Source organism: Equus przewalskii, chromosome 25 (genome assembly GCF_037783145.1).
Source record: "Equus przewalskii isolate Varuska chromosome 25, EquPr2, whole genome shotgun sequence".
Classification (NCBI taxonomy): domain Eukaryota; kingdom Metazoa; phylum Chordata; class Mammalia; order Perissodactyla; family Equidae; genus Equus; species Equus przewalskii.
The window spans coordinates 8212596-8237021 of record NC_091855.1 but is presented as its reverse complement, the minus strand read 5'-3'; the positions used below and the strand labels follow the sequence as shown (position 1 = coordinate 8237021).

At 41.9% G+C, this 24426-nt stretch overlaps 1 protein-coding gene across 1 annotated transcript in view; it reads right to left on the bottom strand.

Moving 5' to 3' along the window:
* Window positions 1-24426, bottom strand: part of PRKCH (protein kinase C eta) — a 213011-nt gene that overhangs the window by 130082 nt on the left and 58503 nt on the right. Inside the window, exon 2 of the mRNA XM_008529606.2 lies at window positions 20559-20622. Within this exon, the coding sequence (XP_008527828.1) occupies window positions 20559-20622 (64 nt within the window). The remainder of the gene's footprint in view (window positions 1-20558; window positions 20623-24426) is intronic.

The following is a 24426-nucleotide window of genomic DNA, read 5'->3' as shown; positions in this document are numbered from 1 at the left end:
GCAGGTGACCCCAGAGTCTGGAATCGAGAAAACACTGAGTGGATCAGGAGGCACTTAGGGATCAGATAAAACAGTAGGGGTCAGGTTGGGGTCAGGTGGATTTGGTGGAAGTAACATAAGGATTGAGTGACATAAGGAAGTAACATAAGGACTGATCGGAAGGCACACCATGTTTGAGATCCAATTTGTGTCCCTCCTTTTTTTTTTTATCTTCCATCTCTGTACTTAACTTTTTGAACATATGGAATAGTTATCATAACTGTCTTAATGTCTTATCTGCTAATTCTAACATCTCTGTTAGTGCTGGGGCGGTTTCAATTGATTGACTGATCTGCCATTATAGGTTGCATTTTCTTGCTTCTTTGTATGTCTGGCAGTTTTTGACGGGACGCCACACGTCGTTGCATCCAGTCACTGTTGAGTACTGGATAGTTTTGTTTTCCTATAAATGCTCTTGAGCTCTGTTTGGGAACACGGTTAAGCTACTTGGAAATAGTTTGATTCTGTCAGATCTTGCTTTTTAGATTTGTTAGGGGCCCAGAACAGTGCTCAGTCTAGGGCTAGTTATTCCCCACTAGGGAGGCAAGACCCTTCTGTGCACTCAACTCAATGCTCCATGAATCTGGAGGTTTTCCAGTCTGGCTGCTAGCAACAGGCACTATCCTGGCCCTGTGCGAGCACCAGGCACGGTTCTCTCTAATCCTTGTGGATGGCTCTTTCCCCGGCCTCTTCCCCAGCCTCAGGTAATTTCCTTATACTAATCAGTACTCAGTGGAATACTCAAGGGGGACACTTTGCATACCTCTGGCATCTCTCTCTGGGCAGCTGTCTCCTCTCTGGTGCTCTATCCTATGATTTCTAGCTGCCTTAGACTCCCTGGACTCTCAGATCTATCTCCTCAGGGAGTCCACTGGGCTCCACCCAAGAAAGGGGAAAGGAGAGCATGCAAGAATATGGTGGGGACTGCAGGAGGAGCAACTTAGACACAGCAGTCCCTGCTGGTACACTCCACGGGCCAGAAATGGTGCTACAAGCAGGAAGCAAGCACCAGATCTAGACTCCATTTGCCTTCACAAGCAGCAGCATCTCCCCAAGACCCCTAGAGGACAAGAGCCTTTAACATACCTTGAAGACAACCGTCAGGCTTCCCGAAAGCAGCAGAGCCTACCCTCAGCCTTTCGGATTCATAACACCCCACCCGCAGGCACCACGGAGCAGAGTGCAGAGGCTAACTGAAACCCACAGGAAAGGTAACTGCTTTTCAGCACATGGTCCTCCTTCACATGCAACAAAATTGTAATTTTGCCTCCCAAATATTCAAGAGATACTTTAATTAATAATTAAGTACTGGATTCAAAGTGGATTTTCACTTGAACATAATGCCATCTGTAACCTAAGAAGGAACTGGGTGGTGGTGAAGTCCTAAACAAAACAGGCCAGCAAGCAAATAGACCCAGCTTATGCACTCAAACAGGAGACACCATCCGGTAAGACGAAGACAACCAAGCCGTAAAATTAAAACCACAAAAGTCAACACACACTTTAATTTATAAATGAGAAACTAATTTAATAAACTAAGGCAGATAATTGGGGAAAGACCAAAGGCTATAAAAATATCCACATGGAGTGAACCAACCACAATTTATAAATAAGTAACTAAACAACCAGGGCCACTCCAAGTTGATGGACAGCACTGAGTTAGGTCATCAGGCTGCTGACCAAACCTGACAAAATCCTGGGACTGGGGAAAAGGTAGGGGACAGGGACCAATGCTGCCTGACAATTTACAACGTCTGCCCTGGCACTTAAAACTCCATCCTCCAGAGACAAGAAATTAACAGCATGTTTCACATACAACCTGCTTTTAAAACACACCTTCCTTCTGGGACCTAGAAATGTCTTGTAAACATTAACTCATTCACTGTAACAAAGCTATAGGAAGAAGGCACTCATTGCAAATTTATATCTGTGCTAAAAGAACCAGCCAACTGTGGGGCTGGTTTTCAACACGATCCCAAAGAGCAATTCCCTGGACCCGCTGCTCCCTATGTCATGCGAGACAGAGGAGTAGACCCTTAATCCCTGCTCTGATGTCCTACCAACATCCCTGTGGAGTGCCATGGCAGTGGGGCTGCTGGTGAATAGGGCTGGTCTACACACACTCATACACTACATGATCCACAGCACAGCCGGCCCTCACGAGCAGAGGCAGTGCCAGCAGCATCAATCCCAGCAACAGCTCAATCCTTCAAAGGGTGACTTGTGAAAATGTGTAGCATTGGCTCTGGTGGGCAGACTTAGGAATAGGGGCAACATATGTTCCCTGGGGCCCAGCAAGCAGGAAACTGGCAAAGCAGCACTGCCCTCAAAGGAAGTGAATCCTCCTGCACCTTCTCTCCCACCCACAGCTTCGCTGATGATAGCTCCTACCAAAAGCACTTAGACACACAGCCCGGGATGTAACTTGCACCCTCCCAGAACATGACATACATGCAAAGTTCAACTGCTCTCTAACATTTGAAACAATTAGATAATTCACCACAATGTACATTGAAGTAAATAAGGTACAGATTTCCTTCCAAAATGGGTGAGTACATAATCCGCATCAGGTTCTGAAACACAACACTTTGTGGGTGTACACGTGTGTGCATAATCTCAAGTGACCTTTACAACAATCCCAGGGGTAGATACCACTAGCCCTGTGTTGTACAAATGAGGCCACCAGTGCTCAAGGTCAAATGGCTAGGAAGTACAGGAAGCAGAGCCGGGTCCATCTGATCTAAAACGGATGCCCTTCCACCACTCATCCCACAGTTCCAGCCCAGCAATTCCCAGGGTTTTGTCTGTAAGGTTCTGTAAAGGAAAGGACTAACCCGAACCCCAGAAATTAACTTTTTTGGGCATTCAGGAAGCTGGAGGCATTACTAAAAGTGACCTACTAGCTGAAAGCCTGACTTATTTCCTAGATTTAGAAACAAAAACAAATGAACAGAACAAAGAGAGATTTCTCTCCCTATCCTTCCCCTAAAAGGTCCCCAGAACAGTGAGACTCTGCGTGACCCAAAACCAGAAGTGGGAGTGCCACTTGCTCGGGTAGCTTGGGGTGCCGAATGGTGCAAGAGAGGAACCTTGATGGCATTCAGTGAAGGGAAAGTATTTTCAGTTGACTCCCACAAAGAAGTGATCCTTCCCCTTATAAGACAATTAAAAGTGCCCCCATGGCTACTGCATACTGCCGAGTAAGCACACTGCACAAATGCTCAGATTCAGGATCACGAACTGAGAGATGGTGGGACGGGGTGTGAAGTCAGAAAGGATGCAGGCAACAGGGAGTGCTGGGGAAAGCAGTGTCCTGGAGAACCCTGTCCTGTCTGAAGAGTTCCAGGTGAAAAACTTCAAAAGCATTGTACTGTGTCAGACAAAAAACAAAACAAAACAAAACTGGTCTGTGAGCCAATTTCAGCCCATGAGTAGTTCATAATCTCTGGTTAGAGAGAGAGGGGGCCTAACAGACACAGCCAGCATGCAGTCAGTATTCTGCACTTAGAGAGACGGCTCATAAACGCTGGACTTAGAGCCATCTTTGAGCATTCACAGAGGTAAAGACCAAGGAAGCAGGAATTAGGGGTCTACAGTGAGGCCCTGCAACACCTGAGGCAGAGGCGTGGACCAAGACACGACAGTCACAGGGACACTTGAGCAGTACTCTGAAGAGCTCCTTCTGCATCCTGGCTGAGTGTTCCCACAGGGTCCTCACCGAGGGGCTAGCAGGAGAGATCAGAGTCCAACTGAATCATCATTTATTACTACGTTTAACAAAACCAAGAGTACGCTCCCAGAATTAAGCTTCAGTCTTTGTCAATGAATTCTTCATAAAGTCCGCTGGTAGAAGGAACCCCCCAGGCATCATTAGACGCTCTTTTGCCCGGACGGACTCTAAGTAACCTTTAGATAAGATGGTGGTACCCAGATATGCAGTCCCTTCCACAGAACGGTATCTGAACACTACTGATTTATATGAGTTATTACACCTTTCCTAAGAAATAAATTACTCATTTTACCGAGATACCCGAACTCGTCATCTGAGCTTTCATTACCAAAATTCCCATAATAGTGAGATTGATATAGGAAAACTAAATGCTCAAAGCATAAAAATACTCATCAAGGAACAGACTGACCACTTTTAAATTAGTCCCTTCTCTGACATTCCTCCCTGCTTAAAACTACGCTACTATTCCCGCCCACCATGTGCATGGCTGCAGTTGCCGCTTTCTGAGTATCAGATATATCCCACGACACAACTTACGCAATAAAAACCAGGTGCAGGGTAAAAGCGAGATCCTGGAGCTGACGCAGGTTGTGAAATTGACTAACAAGCCTCTCCAGCCACAGCAAAGCCCCTGATCAAGTAAATCCCGGTGTCAGGTCCATCACCAAAGAAGAAGAGATGAACACTGGTGGAGCCATGCCTGGCCTTTGGAAAAATTGATGACGTCTTCAAATATTTTTGCAAATAACTCTCTTTATGACAGTGTTGAGAAAGTCAGCGTGAAGTGGAAGGTGTTATCCTGCCTTCAAATCAGTCAGGAAAGTACACGCTGAGTTATTTGATCTGTTCTTGGTTCTAAGAATTAGCATACAGGTGCCCTTGTAACCCAAACGCTGATAAATATACGATGAAAGAAACTTACTTTCATCATTTTTGTCATCATTTTTAAAGACAGAGTACCAATCAAACGTTTTAAAATATATACTATAAAAAAACGTTGGCTCCCATTGTAACTGGAATCCCTTTAAATTGCCTTTTCCTGGTCCCAGTTACTCTAAGAGAAGGAAAATGTCTATAACTGGTCTCCAGCCCAACGGCTGAAAGGCAGCACAGCCAACACGCCCACTCTGATTTTACCACTTTGACACCTGGTCTGTCTCAGCATTAGCACTGAGGGTTTGCAGACGTCAGCAAGGCCCTTAGCCTCTGAGTCCCATTTTCTCCTCCTAAAAGCGCAAGTACAGTTACAACTGTAACTCGATCTGTTTATGTCACAGCATTTTTAAGCTCTTTTAAAAGAATGCATTTGGGGTTTTGTCAGCTCTTAAAAGACTGCACCAAAGTAATACACTCCACTCTGTGGTTTCTTTTCTGCTTTTTTTTCAAACCTCTCAATTGCCAAAACTTTCCATTAATCAAATTAGGCATGATTTAGGATACAACAGGAGTGTCAAACTTGGCCAACCATTAGAACCAGCCAAGGTGCTTATTAGGAATCTGTTTCCCTGGCCTCTCCCCAGAGACGCTGATTCAGTCTGGGGCTTGAGAGTCTGTTATTTTTCAAAATTGTCGAGCGATTCCATTGTTCTAGAGCAGATCGTCTCTGGCCATTTCATACACTTTGAAGGCTCTGTTTTCAGTACTTGGTAAATGCCAATCTAAGGACTCAGATAATGGAAGTGTCCTCATTTACACAAAACAGGAACAATCATCAAAATTCTGCCCTGATGGCCTAGTGGTTAACAGTTCAGCGTGCTCCGCTTCACCAGCCTGAGTTCATTCCCGGGACACCACCTGTGTGTCAGTAGCCATGCTTGGCGGCAGCTCACATAGAAGAACTAGGAGAACTTACAACTAGAATATACAGTTACATACTGGGGCTTTGGGGAGGAAAAAAAAAAAAGAGTGAGGAAGATTGGCAACAGATGTTAGCTCAGGGAGAATCTTTCCCAGCAGAGAAAAATAAATAAATAAATAAGAACTAACCTTCCAAAAGGTGTGTGTGTGTGTACATTAAGTCTAAAATTTGCCCAGACTGAGCTCCAACCTACTTACTTCTCCAGATGTTTAGTAGATGTGTCACTAACATTTATTAAAACTTTACAACAAATGATAGTTTCTACCACGTTCAAGAACAGAAGACTTTAGCTCAACCTAATTTTTCTGACTGTGCTTCAGATGGGCGAGGTTCACAAAAAAGAGCAATTTCTTAATAACCTGTAACTAGAATTGAATTATAGCTAATTACATTGAGCAGTGCATGGACTTGTTATATATCTCCAGAGAGTCATTTTGAACTTTTAATGCTTATTAAGCAGTGTAATGGATCCTAAATTAGCTTAGAACAATAAGAAACCATGATGGAATTCACAGAACTTGGGAAGTCTTCATGATAAACTTAAAATAGTTTTGCTTTAGCAACTTACATTAAATCACTGTAAATGGATGTAATATTGTGTTCGTCAGGCCCCAAAGGGGAAAAGATGATGTTCAATCAGCCAATAGGTGAGCCAGGTGAACTGCACTTAAGTAACTAAGGTATGTTCCTGAAAAGGGAAGTGACAATAACAGGGTGCTGACCTTGTGCCAACAACAACGCTAGACGCCTCCCCTGGACCTCAGGGCTCAGCCACATTCTTCTCGCTGCTGCAAACTCTCACCCACCAACCACGCTCCCCTCTTAGGGTCTTTGTGCTTCCTGTTCCCTCTTCCCCTAGACAGCTCCATGGTCCACCCTCTCCCTTCCTTCAGATCTCTGCCTCAGATGTCACCTAATTTGAACAGAACAGCACACACACAACCCTCATCTCTGTCCCCCTACTCTTATTTTTTTCCCTAGCACTTAACATTTACCACATTATGTTAATTTGCCTAATTATTTCCGCCTCCACCCACACACCAAGTTTTGAGTTCTGTGGGAATAACCCAGTGTCATTAGTAAGTACATGCATACACACATGCAAGCATACATACATCACATAATATCATACACAAATACTCTCTGTGTGTATATGTAGACAGTTCCCTAGGGCCACTGGGCCCAAGTGGTGATAATTTAGAAGTATTGCTCACCCCAGTATATTTTGCAACCAAATACAAATTTGTAGAGGCAGCAACTGATTTTCTCCAAAACAATGCGAGAACTAAGTTGCTACTTACGAAATCTAAGGCAATCTCTGACATACAGAACAAATGTGCCTACAGCCCTAGGCCACTGCGCCCTGCTCCCCCCACCGCACACACACGCACACACACAAACACTCTCGGCCTCCTGCAGGGGATCATCAGCACTGACTTCAGACCCCAGGACGAAATCATGATACTGAAGACAAGTTTCAGGGGAGAAAGGAAAAAACAGGTCTTCCTACCTCTCTACCTGCCCACTGACGCAGGCCGTTACTGGGAAAAAACTAATAAAAGGGATGCCAATATAAGTGGCCTGAAAAACAGAACCTCTGCTGCCTTGTTCATTTGAAACAAAACAGCAGAGAGATCAGGGGTTGCTGGAAATGAGATTAAAGCACAATGAAAATAGACTCCGGAGCAATTAATTTTTCTATCAAAAAATTAAATCATTTCTGTTTTGCTCAAATCGCAGTTCCACTGAGAGAATACCACATTAGTATAATTTCAACTAAAAAATATGCACTTTGAGAAAATAAGAACCTAGTCAGACTCCGTTTGGCAAGAACCTTGATTTCAAGGACACGGAGTTAACAAGCACATGGAGTTAACAAGGCAGAGCCACACGCAGTGAGTCTGCCAACGTTTCCGTTCATGGATCTCTGAGCTATTTTTGAGGTTCAGCTTTTAGTGCTTTCAGCTCTGACCACTTGCTCAGAAGTATTGTGACCGCCTTATTCTGTTCAAATCAAGCAGAGGTTTAGCATAAAGCTACCCATAACGAGCATCTCTAAAGTTAGAAACCGCCATAGGCTTCTGGGTTGTTTTGGTGTCACTTCCTGACCTTCCTATTTTTATGAGAAAGGGCTTATAACAAAAACCAGCTGAAAAGTATATTGCACAGTAAAAATAATTAGAAAAAAGATTACAGTTTCAAAAAAATTACTGAATTATTCTGTCGTCTATATCACCTAATTGTCACCTAAAATCAGTCCCCATTATAACATACACAAGTATTCATTAGTTCCTTCTGAGGTCACTAAAATGAAAAGTGCTGGACTTCTGAAAGGCAAAGAAAAAAATCAACCTACAAATTCTAAAAATAATGTGTTGCCAGGACCCTCTCATAGTCTTAAAAATTGAGGACTCAGAGTTTTGGTTGATGTGGGTTCTATCGATAGTTGCCATATTTGAAATTAAAATTGAGACAGTTAAAAATATTTATTCACTTAAAACAATAGCAAATCCATTGCATGTTAACATAACATTTTTATGAAAGATAAATATATTTTCCAACACTAAAAAATAATTTAGTGAGAAGAGTGGCATTGTTTTACAATTTTGTAAATCTCTTTAATGTCTAACTTAGAGGCCAGCTGGATTCTTTTTTTTTTCTTTTTTTGTGAGGAAGATTGGCCCTGAGCTAACATCTGTGCCACTCTTCCTCTGTTTTATGTGGGATGCTGCCACAGTGTGGCCTGATGAGTGGTGCTAGGTCCACACCCAGGATCCAAACCTTGGGCTACCAAAGTGGTGTGTGAACTTAACCACTAAGACATCAGGCCGGCTTCTAGCTGGATTCTTCTATCGGCTTCTGTGTTCAATCAGTTGCAATGTTGTTCTAGTTGAAGTATATGAACAAAATCTAGCCTCACACAGAGAGTAGTTGAAAAAGAGACAGTGCTCTCTCTTAATAGCTTTTTTTAGATAATTAAGAATATTCTTCTTTGATACCACATCAAAACTCGACAAGTGATAGTTTCTTAAAAGTTAGCAGCAATATGGAGTCTAAAACTAGAATCAATGAACTTTTCATACTGTGTTATATTAAATCCATTAGTTTATCTTACACTTTCAATGGAACCCATACATGGTTTTATAACATCTTGTATTGGTCATTTTGAAAATACTGGTTCACTGAGTTATGCAGAACTTCTTTTACTACACAATATTAAAAGATCACAATTGTTAATTAAACCAACAATGAACTCATGAGAAAAGTCTTTTTTAAGTATTGGAAGCTGACAAGCTCGTAATGGTAGATATAAATTTTCCAAAATTCTAAATATGGCTTAGAGGACCCAATTTTATCACTGACATCAAATACAGTCGTTATCCTTGAAGTAACAGGCTCGCTCCATTCATTTTTAAGAAAATATCTGACAAATTCCCAAGTTTTCATAACTATAGTTCGTCTGTCATTCTTTCAAGTAAAAATGGTATTCCATGAAAAAAGTAGCTCCCTCAGCTAAGAACTCACTCATGCCAGCGCTTTTCCTTGAGACACGGTAGCAACTCAGCATACGGCAGAAGTGTTTTATGCATACTTCACATTTGGTCACACAGAATATCATAAGGACATATAGTCAAGGGTTGTGCTTGATCACATAATAATGTTTAGTACTTCATCAAAGATATCCTTAAGTGAAACTATGGTTTCTTCTGCAATTTTAAGGCAATGAAGATTACACTGGCCACACTGATGACTGCAGAGTTTGGTGCCTTGATTACTTCTAAGATGCCAGCAGTTTTACCCACCATTATTTTTGCACCACTGGTGCAAATGTCAACATATTTAAAAAGGCAAACAGCATTTTAGTGTTATGAGGAAAACAGTTTTGGACTATAGACCTCCTGAAAACGTCTCTGGAACCCCAGAGGCCTGCAGGACCACATTTTAAGAACCCGATGAAAAACTGACAACAAAACCACCACTAACAAGTTTTCATCAACAGTCAATGAAGGGAAGAGAAGTAGTCAGGAGGAAGCCAAGGATGATTAGGGTATAATTCATTTATTTAATTTTTAATTTCTTCTGAGTTCCAGTTAAGGTCTGCATTCAGAGAACCCTACCGATGATCGTGGTAAAACCTAAGCAAATCTCAAGTTCAATCTTCCCAGAGCAATCTGATTCACGCCTGAAATCTGAGAAGGTGGCAGCTTTCCCAGGTGAACGTCAATCTAGGTTTCAGGAGGAGGAACCCGTGGGAAGCCTTGCAAAACGACATCATTTCAAAACATGATGAAATTCTGAGGAGGGTGGGATTATACCACCCAGAGACCAGTTTTCTTCCGGTAATGAGAAAACACGAAAATGCCTCCCAGTTAGCTGGATGGCCTAGAAAGATCTCGCACCTCAGCATCAGAATCTCAGCTTGTGCCTGGGCTCTGGCACTTACTATCCAGGAGACCATAGCAAACCAGTGTCTCTGAGCCGGATTCACCATTTACATATTGAGCATCATATCAGCCTCAGAAGCTTGTTGTGGGGAGCAAATGAAATAACATATGGGACGGCATGAACGTATAGAAGTCATCGCTTACTAGGGTAAGAGTCCCTCCTGTCACCAGAAAATAAAACAAGAGCTGCTGTTGCTGCTTGCTCACTCACAGGCCTGGCACAGTATCTGGTGCTCAGAAGATGTTCAATAAATGAGCTGGCTGCTATGGAGAAGGGGAGCAAGCAAACTGTGACCTGGGACAATTAGCCCAATTCTTTAAAAATATCATTTCTTTTTTTTCCAGTTCCCCTTCTTTCCCGTTCCCTTAATGCCTCCTTCTTTCTCTCCTACCCTGTCTCCAACCTGCCAGTCATTTCCAACGGTAGCCACAGGAGCAGCAGGAAAACTGAAGTGGTCACTCATTCCTCAGGCTGAATATACCAAGGAATAAAACTTTTTTAAAAAAGCTAAATATTTAATAATTAAATCAACAAGCTGCGACTGGGCTTGAAACATGAGAAAGGAATACTGAAAATCAGCTGCCATCAGATCATTTTTGTCCCTTTAAAAATGGCGTGCACTGTGATGTTAGACAGTTGAGGAGCTGTGGGTTGTAGGTTTCAAGCAGTAGCACGTTTCATCTGCCTCGCTGCCTGTAGCCACAATGATTTAGCAGAGGACATAATTATTTGTAAACCTGTGGTTTGACACAGGAAATTTGAGCTAAAAACTGAGGCAAAGGTACAAAAAGAAAAAGATCAAAATCTTACTCTACACCATAACACACTGCCTTAGTCGAAAGAATAAGCAGAGAGCAAAATTCAAATGCACCTTCCACACTCTCTGGGAGGAATGCGGCTCCATTCCAAGTAGCATACAGAGCAAGAGTCTGAGAGAGGCGGGCAATTCAAAGTTCCAGCAAAGTTTTCTAGACAAGCTTCAAATCCACAAATGACAGGTGCTTTATCAGGCTATATTTTTGTTTCTTTTTTAAGAAGTTATTTTCCCCCCAAAACTGGTATAGAATAGTTTCAAGTTTACTTTGGGAACACTGGGAAAAAACATGTGCACGTGGAACTTTTGTCTTACTATCTTCATAAAGATGCTTCCACCATTAATTCTTTTGCTTTACTTTATTCTCTTAAAAAACTATCTTACAATTAAACTTTGCAACTGCAAAATGTTATGTAATTGTTAGTAGGAGATGATTTACTTGTCATTCATTATAAGTGAGAACTTTAGGACGGACTGAAGGGAATTATCTTACTCATCTCTTCCTACCTGCGGTTTTTGACTCACAGCTTAGTATTTATTTAGAATTTTAAAAAATCTTTCTGAAGTACTTTAATCATTTAAAAATTTTAACTTGCCTCTTTATAATATAAAAGTTGTGAATTAAGGATAAGATATATACAGACCACAAAAATCAGCTCTAATTTATAAATAAGGATGGGTAACATACACTCAAAGTTAAACCATCATTTCGATGTCACAGAGGCAACCTAGATTCTTGTTTTTGTCTAGGAAATAGATATTTTTAAATGTGTAATTTTATGTTAATTTCAGCTTCTTATTAAAGACATTTCAAACACATGCAAAAGTAGACAGAATAGTGCAATAAAACCATGAGCAACCACCACCCAGCAACTATGATCAACTCACGGCTCATCCGGTTTTATCTGAAACCCATCCCTTCCTCCCACCTCTGGATTATTCTGAAGTAAATCTCAAGTAGCATATCATTTCATCAGTAAATATTTCAAAATGTATCTCTAATTGATGCTCTCTTTGTTTTATGCAACCACAATCACACTAAATAGCATGAATCATTCCTTCATATCATCATGTGTCCAGTCACTGTTCCCATTTCCCCAGTTGTCTCCTGGGAGTCATTGTTTGTTTTACAATTTATGTTTGAATTGGGATAAAATATGATCCATATATTGAAACTGGCCAATATGTCTCTCTTTTGTTATTTTGATTTTCCTTCCTCTCGTGTTTTTTCTTCCAATTTCTGGTTGAAGAAACTAAGTCTCTTATCCTGTAAAATTTTCCCACAGTCTGGCTTTTGCTCATTACATCTTATGGTGTTATTTAAAATGTCCCCCTGTCCCCTGTATTTCCTCTAAACTGGTAGTTAGATCCAGAAGCCTCACCCAGATTTGGGCTCAGTTTGGGGCGTGATACCTCACAGAGGTGCGGTGTGCTTCCAGTAGCAGGCACATGGTATCTGGTTTTCCCTCTGTGGGCCAATCATTAAGTTTGAGGTACCACGAGTCCAGGCAAACTGCACTTATGCAAAACTACATTTTCTTCAAATCTTAAAATCTTACATCATATTTCTTAATAGCATAACAACACAGCAACATCTTTTTTGATTTGTTTTCACATGAGGGGATATCACTACTTTAACTTAATTTCTTTCTGTTGTTTCTCCTCTAATCACAGCAGTTATGAGTTTAGTTTGATGCATTTTCATAAGTTTCCTTTATTTCAGCCTTTTTTTTTGCTACTCCACTCTTCCAGGTAAAAACTAGCCCAACTTAGTGACGAGCATAAACAGGGCCGGCTTCTGTCATGCTGACAGCATCTAGAGATTTGCAGTAAAATCCAGGTCTGTTTCACCTCTGTAATAAATTTCAGCTTGATTAGGTTGCAGATTTAGTTGTTAACTACAGAAAGGCTTAACCAGAATGAAATAAAGGGTAACAGGAGACAGCTTTTTCAAAATAATAAATCATTTCCAGTGTGTCTACTTCAGCAGCAGTGCTCTGGGGAATTCTCCATCTGATAAGAGTGGTAACACCTTTCTTAAGATGAACAATGGCGCTGGGTTTCTGATCTGGTTGACAACGTTTTGCCTTCAGCTCTGTGACAGACTTCCACAGAGAGTTTTTCTTGTTCCACCTTAGTTCACTGAAGGGCCCTCACTGCAGGTTTCCGAGCAGGTTCATCTGTCCTTCTCACCCCAGCATTATGCATAAACCTGCACACAGCACACTGTATCATCAAATTTTGAAGCTACTATAGGTAACACCAATTCCAACATTACTTTTCAAAGCCTTTATGTTCTATTTTTTTCTTCAAACTTCATTATCAAACACTTTGATGCCAATTTGGGAGATGTTATACCATGCGGTGAAACAGTGCCTGACATACTGTAAGCACTCAAACATTACTGAATGAGTAAGTAATATATTAACAAAATGGGTGTTCACTAAGTAAACCATCAACACAATTTAGTTGAACTTGACAAATCATAATCCATGAGCCAGAGTCTTTAAATGCTGGTGTTCCACAGAGTTCTGCTGTTGGTTAGCCTTGATTTTCTCTCTAAATCTTCTCAGTGGGGCCCTACATCCATGCGCCTGTCTCCCACTGACACCTAGAGCTACAGCTCAGGCCCAGCTCTCTTGCCAAACTCCAGACTCTTACTTCCACTTCCTTCCAGACGTCTCCACTAGGGTTTCCAATAAGCACCTCCAACTCCAGTTGTTCAAAGCTGACTTCATCATCTTCCCTCACTGTGTTTCTACGCTGGTCAATGACTCCACATCATCTGAAACCCATCCTTCTTCATCTCTAACACCAAGGAGTTGACGATTTCTGTTGGTTTCACCACCTGCACATCCCTCACAGCTGTCCCCTCCTCTCCATCCAACCCCAACAGATTCCAGCTTAACTCAGGCTCTAATAATCTCTCTTAGACAACTTTCATAGTCTCTTAATGGCTCTCCACACCCTTGTTGCCTCTTACGCTCTAATACCCTGGTATCCCCTAGCCCCTTGAGAGATCTTGTTTCTCTCTGCTTAAAACCCTTCACGGGCACACTTCACTTCTACTAGCCTAAAAGTAGTGGGACCATGCAATTTGTCATCTAACCCAGGACGCTTTTGAGAGCACAAGCTGGCGCTGTTGACAGTTTTACTGGTTTAGCAGACAAACTAAGACTGTCCCCAGCAAACCTTCACATAAGACCCTCCCAAGTGTCTGGCTACCTCTCCTATCACACTCCCCGACCTTTGGCACCTCCCCACTACTTCCAGTTTCTGGAACCTGTCACTGCTCTCTCACCTAACTCTAACCCTGTCTCCCCCCTTGAACTATCTTCCCCTCCTGCCACGTTTCTATTTATTATTCAAACTTGCTTTAACCGTCACCTCCTCTGTGTCGCTTTCTCTAAAAACCTGCTGGCTGATCTGAGTACATATTCCTGCGGGCCAACACCGTGCCTTGGACTTATTCCAGGGGGGCCTGAGCCCCTGCACTGCACACACGGGTGTATCCACCTGTCTCCTATGAGCTCTTTTAGGAAAGTGTCTACCTCTTGTCCATCTTTATCTGCCCAGCGTCTATGATGAGATCACAGGTCTGCACCCAGCAGGTATTTCTCATGTCATTTCTCAGTCATGTCTCACATTTAATAAAAACTTTTTGCCTTAGCTGCTAATTCAGTTACGGAGTGAAAGATAAGAAAATGAGACAGGATGAAACAAGGAGCAGCCAGCAGCTCCTCACAACCAGTCCTGTATACCACAGACCTCAGCCCCGTTGGAGCAATTTTTTCTTTTAAAGGACAGCTTTGGGACCGTAGAATCTGAGCTAATAGCAGAACTCCTACAGGAGGCCATGAAAGGAAAACAGCGTGTGACAAGCCAACATTATGCTAGTAACTGTCCACTAAATCCTTGTGGTTTCTAGTGTAAAATAAATTAGCGTCAAAATAAAACAGGCCCGCTGAGTATACAAGGGGTCCCAGGCCGGGGCTGAGGGAACGACGGAAATATTGCTGCTGTGACAATAGGAACATGGAGATAAGAACCCCACTAGTGTAACTTCATCTAGTGCTCAACAGTTTGCAAAGCACCTCCCTACGCATTGTATCATCAGACCTTCAAAATAATCCTGAAAGATAGATTAGCTATACCCTGAGGCTCAGCTAACACTTCTTGAGCTGTGACAATCCCTCCAGGATCTCAGGCCAATGCCCCTTTCACAGTCTGAGACACACTGGGCAGGCCTGACCTCATACTGCCCCTTTATGTAAAGCCCTTCAGCACCCAAGATGGGAACTAGAGCTCCAATGTTCTATCAGCCAACATATCACTTTCTGGCCAGGGATAAGGCAGTGTGGCTGAGAGGAACAAAGCCAAGGCATGGACATGCTCACAGCGCCAGGCTCAGGCTGCTGTCACAGGTGTGGCAGGAGCGTCGGGGGCGGGGGTGGTGGCTCCATTCCCTCCTCCTATAACACACTTGCAAAGGCAGCCATCATATCCTCTGCATTTGACAAGGGAGCTGTACTCGAAGGCAGCAGCCACGTGCAAGCTCAAGCTGAGCTCCATCCAAGGAGCCAAACTGACAAGACAATGCTCCCACAGAGAGAGAGAACAGATCTGAGGTTCCAAAATGCATCCCACACATAGATGCCACAGCTCCTGAAATTTCAACATTGGAAGTCTATTTCTCACAGATAAAACGGCCCTTTTCGCATCTTTTAAAATATGCAAACACACCTAAGGGGTCGAGTATTAAGATATCAATCACTATCACTTTAGTGTGAATTAGTCCATGAATTCACTATCTTCTTTGTTAGCATCTGTTCGTAGAAAGAGATCACTGGGCATCTTATTGCATTAAGAGACAGTTTGAAACAGAGAGCAGGAAGGACTAACTTAAAGGGGAGGTAGAATTACTAAAGATGGACTTGGCCTACCTCACAAATTTACCCAGGGTCAACTCTGAAAGGAATACAATTGCAATGACCTGGTAAAAACTCACGCCAATAAGATTTGACATTCCTTTCTTCTTATCACTAAATCTAATAAATAAATACAACGAGAACCTCCAGGAGCATTCCAGTGCTAGTATTCTGATGTTTCTAGTGTACAATTGAAGGAAGATGGAACGTTAATAAAATGTAGTCCTAAAGAGCTGGCATAACTCTAAGGAAAAGAAGTCACGTAACGACTACAGCACAATCAGACGTGGTCTAAGATGCATGGCCTTCCTCCGTGGTCCCTCGTAACTTAATGCAGAAAAGCGGTTCAGCACATTCAGAATCTCCCCCGCTCCTCGCTGTCTCTCCTCTCACTGCCGGTTTGTCGATACCATGGTTGTACCCATGCTCCATGGGCTGTGAGAATGTTCTATCAATAGTGCTCGGTCATGATGACACTACATTTTACTCAACTGACCTATAAGCAGATTCATTTTTCAGACAAATCCTGTAATTCCAGGATACCAAGCAAAACAAAAAGACCTGTGAGCAGGCAGAAGACCCCACACTGTAATCTGAACAGTTTTTTCATGTTCAAGCATCCTAGGTTTCTGCTAATTTCACTATCGGAGCATAAAGATAAGATGCAACAATTGAGACGACAGTTTGAAAAATCTTAACATTGAAACAACTTGCCCCCGTGTCTAAGAATGGTTGGCCGGGAGGAGAGAAAACCATTTCTCAAAGAAGAAGTCACCAATTTGCAAAATGCCCACATCAAACAGACAAACTAGTAAGTCTCATGCATAAAAATCTTCACAAGAATTTTAGTGACGGTGGAGTAGCTTGTAAAGCCTGATCCTCTCACCAAAAACAACTAAAATCCCTAGAAAATATGTTTTAAAACAAATAGTTGAAAACATTGGAGAGGAACCAAAAAAAGGCAGAAATTAGAGGGAATTTGACACGTGAAAGAAGAGAATTGCATTGAGCAGGATCCACATTTACAGGCCATTTCCCATGATTACTTCCCAGGCTGCACAGGGCCGAGTGACCAGAACTCAAAACAGAAGGCTACAGTTTCAATGGCTTGAAGAAGAAATGACAAGATTCAGAACTACCAGATGACTGGAACCTGAACAGAGAAATCCTGGAAAGGATGAGGCCACAGAGAGAAGAATCACCAAATATGTAAACTCCTCAGTCCCTGGTCCTCCTAGCTGAGCGCGTGTGATGGAGACTCCTCGAGTCCAGAAAATGAGCCTGAGTGCTGAGCAAAGTGCGTGGAGCTGTCAGCCGTTTCCCACTGCAGGAGAGACGGTTTGAAGCTTGAGTCCCCAACAAAGGCAAACGGATTTACAACATCTCGGGCGTTCCATCGAAATGCCAGATTGGCTATGTCTTATGAATAAAGACTATGTCCTAGGACTGTGGAATTTGCCCTAAAAGTAAGGGGGAAAAAAGTAAGGGGCTGGCCGGGTGGCGTAGCAGTCAAGTTCGCATGCTCGGCTTTGGAGGCCCGGGGTCCGCCGATTTGGATCCCAGGCACAGACCTACGCACTGCTGATCAAGCCATGCTGTAGCAGGTGTCCCACATAGAAAATAGAAGAAGATGGGCGCAGATGTTAGCTCAGGGCCTATCTTCCTCAAAAAAAAAAAAAAAAAAAGTAAAGAAGTCCCACTCTGAAAGGCCTTCACAGGGGCCAGCCTGGTGGTGTAGTGGTTAAGCTCTCGTGCTCTGCTTCCGCGGCAGCTGGGTTCACAGATTCAGATCCCCGGCACGGACTTAGCACTGCTTGTCAAGCCATGCTATGGTGGCATCCCACATAAAATAGGGGAAGACTGGCAAAGATGTTTGCTCAGTGACAATCTTCCTCAAGCAACAAAAAGAGGAAGATTGGCAATATATATTAGTTCAAGGCCAATCTTCTTCACAAAAAAAAAAAAATCCTTAACAGTTTTAAGGGGATCAGCCAATAATTTAATTCCCTACTAGAAAATAAAGAAAAAGGAGAAAAACCATATGGTAATCTCAACAGAAAAAGCATTTGCCAAAATTCAACAGTTACACTTGATTAAAAAAAAGCCTATCAGAAACCTAGAACTGGAAAGGAACCTTCTCAGTTGCGATAAGGGGCATCTACAAAATGCATTCAGCCAACATCACACTTACGGGAAAAGACTAAATCCCTTCCTTCTAAGATTGGTTATGAGGCAAGGAGGTGCGTCCTATAGGCCTCCAGGCACAATAAGGCAGGAAAAGGAAATAAAAACCATAAATATTAGAAAAGAAAAAGAAAACTGTCTTTATTAGTAGACAATATGATTGTTTACATAGAAAATCTTAAGGTATCTACAAACAAATAAACCTACTAGGATGTATAAGTGAATTTATTAAGGTTGCAGGAGACAAAGTTAATCTACAAAAAGAATTTCATTTCTATATACTGGTAACAAACAATTTCAAAATAAAATCTTTTTAAATATTTATAACAGCATCAAAAAGTTTAAAATACTTAGGAATTTTTTAAAAATATGTGTAAGACTTCTATATTGAAAACTATACGATATTGCTCATATTGCAGATATAGAGGAGACACATTAAAGACCATCAGTAAACGGAGAGATACATCATGTTTATGGATGTGAAGATGCTCACAATGTTAAGACGTCAGTTCTCCTCAAATTGACCTATAGATTCAACACAATTTCAATTCAAAATCCAGCACACTTTTGTGTGGAAATGGATAAGATGACTCTAGAACTGACACCCAAATTTAAAATACTGAGAATAACTAAAATAAAACTTTAAACAAACAAACAAAAAGAACAAAGTTGGAAGGCTCACAGTACTTAACCTTAAAAGTTACTACAAAGCAGCAGTAATGAAGACCCTGTGGAACTGGCCTAAAGGTAGACAAACGGATCGACAGAACATAATAGACAATCCAAAAAGAGACCCACGTATGGGGTCAACTGATTTTTGACAAAGGTTCCAAGGTGATCCAATGGGAAAAAGAAAGTCTTTTCAATAAACAGTGCTAGAACAACTAGATTACTATATACAGAAAAGAAATCTCAACCCCTCTATCACATCTAACATAAATATTAATTTAAGGAGTATAGACATAAACATAAAAGCTAAAATTATAAGCTTCTAAAAGAAAACAGGAAAATATCTTTGTGACACTATAATAGACAGATTTCTTAGAGAAAAATGTTTTTACACAAAATATGTAAACTATGAAAGCAGAGATTGATAAGTTGGACCTCAAAGAAATTAAAAACTTCTGCTCAAAGACACCATGAAGAAAATAAAGGCAAGCCACAGACTGGAGAAAGTATTCATAATACATATTTCTCACAAAGGATTCATATCCAGAAAACATAAAGAATTCCTAAAAATCAGTAATAAAAAGACAAACCAATTTCAGAAAACAGGGCAAAAGACTTGAACTGGCACTTGGAAAGAAAAAAAGACCAATAAGCACATGAAAATGTATTCATCATCAGGGAAATACAAATTAAAACCACAAGATACTATTTTATACCCACTAGAATATCTAAAATTAAAGAGAATGACCATACCAAGTGTTGGTGACGACACGAAGTAACTGCATGGAGTAACTCTCATACATTGCTGGTGGGAGTATATAATACAACCACTTTGGAAAAACATTTGAGAGTTTCTTATAAAGCTAAATATATACCCACTCTATTACCCAGCAATTCCGCTGCTGGGTGTTTACACAAGGAAAATGAAAGTACGTGTCCATAAAAGTCTATGTACAAGAATGTTTATAGAAGCACTCATGACACCCCAAAACAGGGAAAACTCCAAATGTCCACCAAGAGGAGAATGGGTAAACAAATTATGCTACATTTATATAATGGAATATTCAGCAATAAAAAGGAATAAGATACTGATACATCCAATGTCATGAATGAATCTCACAAAAATCATGCTGGGCGAAAGAAATCAGACACAAAGAGAACGTACTACATAATTCCATTTACATGAACTTCCAGAATAGGCAAAACTAACCTACGGTGAAAAAACAAAGCAAAGTACTATATTTATTGCCCTGGCAGTAGGGAATTCACTGGAAAAGGACACAGGGGAATATTCAGAGTGATGGAAATGTTCTTATCTTGGATTGGGTGCTGGTTACACAGTTGTACGCATTTGTCAAACTCAAATTCTTCACTTCTGATCTGTTCTTTTCACTGTATATAAACTTTACCTCAATTAAAAAAAAAATCAGGAGCTAGAAGTGGGGGTGGTACCAGAGAAATGGAACAGAATCTCTTAAAGAACAGAATGAGATTAAGATTATAAGGAAGAGAATGTGATCCTTCTATTCTTAACACATTCAAGGGCAAACTAAAAGACTGGCCCCAAAACGCAAATCTAAAGTACAGTTTAAGAGACTTGAACCAAGAGAGGCAAGAATCAATTCAGTTAAGATGATGATGAATAAAAAAAAAATTCAGTGAGTATGTTAAACAAAACACGAGACTGCCAGATTTAGCAAATATATTTAATCTGGCCACCCAAACCAATAACCATTAGGCAACAAAAATCAGCCAGCCTAACTTAGAACAGTGAATTTTTTAAAGTGTGTTATACAAAATGCTCTTTTTATAATTTCCATGATAGAAATTCCTACTTAGTATGAACCAAGATTTCACATACACGGGAAAACAATCAAAACTCGCTCTTACCTTCAGTGAAACTCCCTGTTAGGGTTATTACCACAAATACTTTCCCTTCTGGCTCCAGATCCACCTAGAAAGAAAAAAAAAAAAAAAAAAAGTTACATTCTAATCTTAAAGTACTTTTTGTGGGCCTCAAGTAATTCTTCACAGAGAGGTCTAAATGTGCAAATCACAGTCTTAATCAGATCTAAGTCTCATTCAACAGCCGAGGGGCAAGAATCGAGGGAAAGCACAAGGAACCGTAAGGCTTGAAAATGCAAATCTAAAAGAAACAGTTCTTTCAATGTTTCCCTTCTCTTGACTTTTACCCTCTTCTACTTTGGCTCTTCATGATGTCGAGAAGCACATTATGACTTGGTCATTGTTTTGGAGACATCCCTATCTTATGCACACCATTTATAAGAGCAGCATTTTATTAAACCGCATGGTAAGTATATGACATAGAGAAATAATGGCAACATACAAGCTAATGAACAAATGTGGCATGGTCAACTGCAGACCTGTAGCTTTTAGGGAGTAAAACGTATGAAGGGCAGTGCTTTCTCTGTCCACAGCATCTCCCCCTACGTGTGGGTGCTCTTCAGGAAGCACTAGGGCAGGCAGTTCAGGAGCTTTCCATTCACCCCCCTCACAGCGCACAGGAGGATCAAGATTCCTTAAAGTTCTCTATGAGCTGAGATACCAAGATGTACATTCTGCAAATAAGGGAGCTTGAAGCCTTCTCACTAGGTCCCATCCTCTGCACACACTCCACTGTCCCAAAGACCTTCAGGCAGCATCCTGGGGCATGCCCTCCACATCTGCTCTAATCACACCAGCCCAGGTAGGCAGGCTCTGCCCTCTTCGTGCTGGTGCTAACCTTGAACTACCCATGAACATCTCTAAGCCTTGAATCGTGAGGTTCTTTTGGACTCAAATACATGAATTTATAATTGTAAATAAAATATTGTCCAGTTTGGCCCCATTTCTGCCTTTGGCCTTTCATCTAAGAGAGAGAGAAGTCCAAAGAAGCTGAGTATAGATACGGATGGTCATTTGTAGAATATTAAATTTTAAAAAGCTGCTAATCACATGGTATGGTGGACAGGGCCCCGAACTAGACCAGGACATGGACTCTAGCCTGACTGCCACAGCTGGCTCTGGACTCTGGGCAAGGCCCTTAACCACCCCTAGGGTCACTGTTGTCATCTGAAAGTCCGTGACATCATTAGTCAGCATTTCTGCCATGGCTTCCATCAGATGATCTCAAAGAGACTTAGCAGTACTATTCACTATTTTTATTGTACCTATAGGTGACAAAGACTGAAAAAGAAAACGCACTGACCTTACCCTAGCTCACCAACACATATTTTGTAACACCACACCTCGGTTATGTACTTTTCAAAACAAAAGACGCCTGTTTTGTACTGACTCAGAAAGCTTTACCTGTAGAGTAGCCTATTCTTATAAACCTTCCCTTTCTCCTCATAAAATCTGCCACAGTGTGGTTACCACACTGGAGATCAGCCCAGCGTTTGAATAAGCTACTTGCATCATGACTACTGCTAACTTAACCATATCCCCTTAACTATCTTAAAACCACGTGTGCACCTTTATAGAACAGTTCTGAAAATAGAGTTCTCTGGAGAGATGACTAAACAGGATGTCAGTCTCTAATTGTCTCTACTCTCTGCCTTGACTTGTTTCAAGTCAAAAATATGTTATTTTTAAAAGCCACTCCCTCCTCTTCACTATAAAGGCCTGGCAGACAGCACACACATGCGCACACATTCGACCTCACAACATAAGCTGCTGCAGGCACAGAAGGAGCTGCTCCCAGCCTCCAGACAGACAGGCGGCCGGGACCGCCTCTGTGATCTTCCAGCCCATGGCCAGCCCGTAAACTCCCTCCGACACTGCCCCACGGGCCTGCAAAGAAGGCTACTCTACCCCGACGAGTCAGAAGTTGCTATGACAGATGGCAGGAGATTCCACCACTGAGAATCAGGAGCCCGTACAAGTAGAACAGGTTTGCTGCTGCAGCTTTGACCAATGCCACTGTTGCAGTGGGCAAGTCAGACTCAAACGCCGTCTTCAAGCCTAGTCCATGCAAGACCTCTGACCTTAGAACAGGGCTGCACAAAGTGCAGGTCGAGGTTCATTAGTGGGACATGAAAACAATGTTGCACACAACAGGGATTTTAAGTAGAATAAAATGGAACAGAAAATATAAACGCACCAAGTAGTAAGGAGAAGTACTATGTCATGAAATTTCTGTTTTTTCTATGCATTTATAAGGGTATACCATGTTTTAGCGTAAAAATGTATTCCTTACTGTGTCACAGAGAGACAGTTTGGAAAACCTGGCCATAGAGGTTATCTGTTCCATCTACACCGTGCTGATGGGCTGCTGTCATCTGTTCACAGTGGTCACTTACATACCTCCAGTTGACAGCCAACAGCCTACCTTCACAGCTGGCTTCTTTCACCCCGGCACCCAGACAATATCTTTCTCTAAGAGCAGAATTGCAGTAGCCAATAGTTTCCATTCATTGACCCTAGTTCTGCCCCTACAGCTGCAGTGGATATTTTCTCTCTAGGTAGAACATCCATTCCAGCTTCTGAGAACAGCACTTCAGCTTTATTTGAGAACTATCCCTCCCTCACATGCAGTGCAAATGGTTCAGCTGGGATTCTACCCCTAGTTCCAGAGTGGACATGTGACCCAGGACTGGCCAATCAGAGCACTGAATTTTCCAGCCACAACGACTGGTATGGAGCTGACACATAGTCCTACATCTGGCCATCTGAGTAAGTGCTATTCCCTACCCTCAGTAACTGGTTCAGGTTTGGGCACAAAATCCAAGTGGGTCCAATTAGGAATCCCCTACAAGGAAGAGACAAGATCTCACTTCTGTTGAACTTCAGTCTGGAAGGACATAAATTTGGGAGTGCCCAGCACCCTCCTTGTCACCACATTGGGCTGGAGAATGAAGCCAGCAGAGAAAGGAGACCTGAGAGACACAGAGACCACGTCTTGATATCATTTAAACCCATGGATCAAGCTTTGCTTGATTCTTCTGGATTTTCAGGGAAGTGAGTCCATAAATTCCTTTTGCTTTAGCCAGTTTGAGCAGGCTTTTCTATCACTTGCACCCAAAAGACTTATCCAAATTGACAGCCAAAGAGAATAAGTCAAATATTTAAAGACAATTATCACCACCCCTCTACACCTTCTAACATCCATGCCATCCCCTACAATCTGCCTCCCTGCAGCATCAAAACAGCTCCTGCAAGCTCAGCATGTCCCATGGGGTCAAATCCAAAGCTGCATCTGTCTTCGTCTCAGTTGATCTCTCTGCAGCATCTCATCCTCTTAACAACATGCTTCTTCATGAATCTCTTTACTCCTTCCTTCCAAGGCAGCTTTCTTCCTTGGTCCTCCTCTTGCTCTTCTCTAACTTTCTTTCTCAGACTCCTTTCCAGCATTCTCTCTCTCTGATTGCCTTTAAATCTTGCTGCTCCTAAGTCCTCTTTTCCTTCCACTGGAAGATTCAGACTCATGATTTCAAAACCATCTGGGATTCTTTGGGGTAGGAGTAGGAGAAAGAACCAGACATATCAGAACCTCCAAGGGGGTGTAGTCAGATTCATTTCATAAGTCTCGAGCACGGAGCTCACTCCCAAACCTATATATGCACCTTTCTGAAAGTCTCCATCTCAGTGTCCCACTGAGACAATTTCCTTTAGTTCAACACATCAACATGTCCAGAGTTCAACTTCTCATCTTGTACCCCTTAACTGACACCTCTGATTCTACCATCTACCCAGCAGCCAGGCTCTTTACCACATACACATAATTCTACCAGATCCCACAAAGGCCACTTTCTGAGCC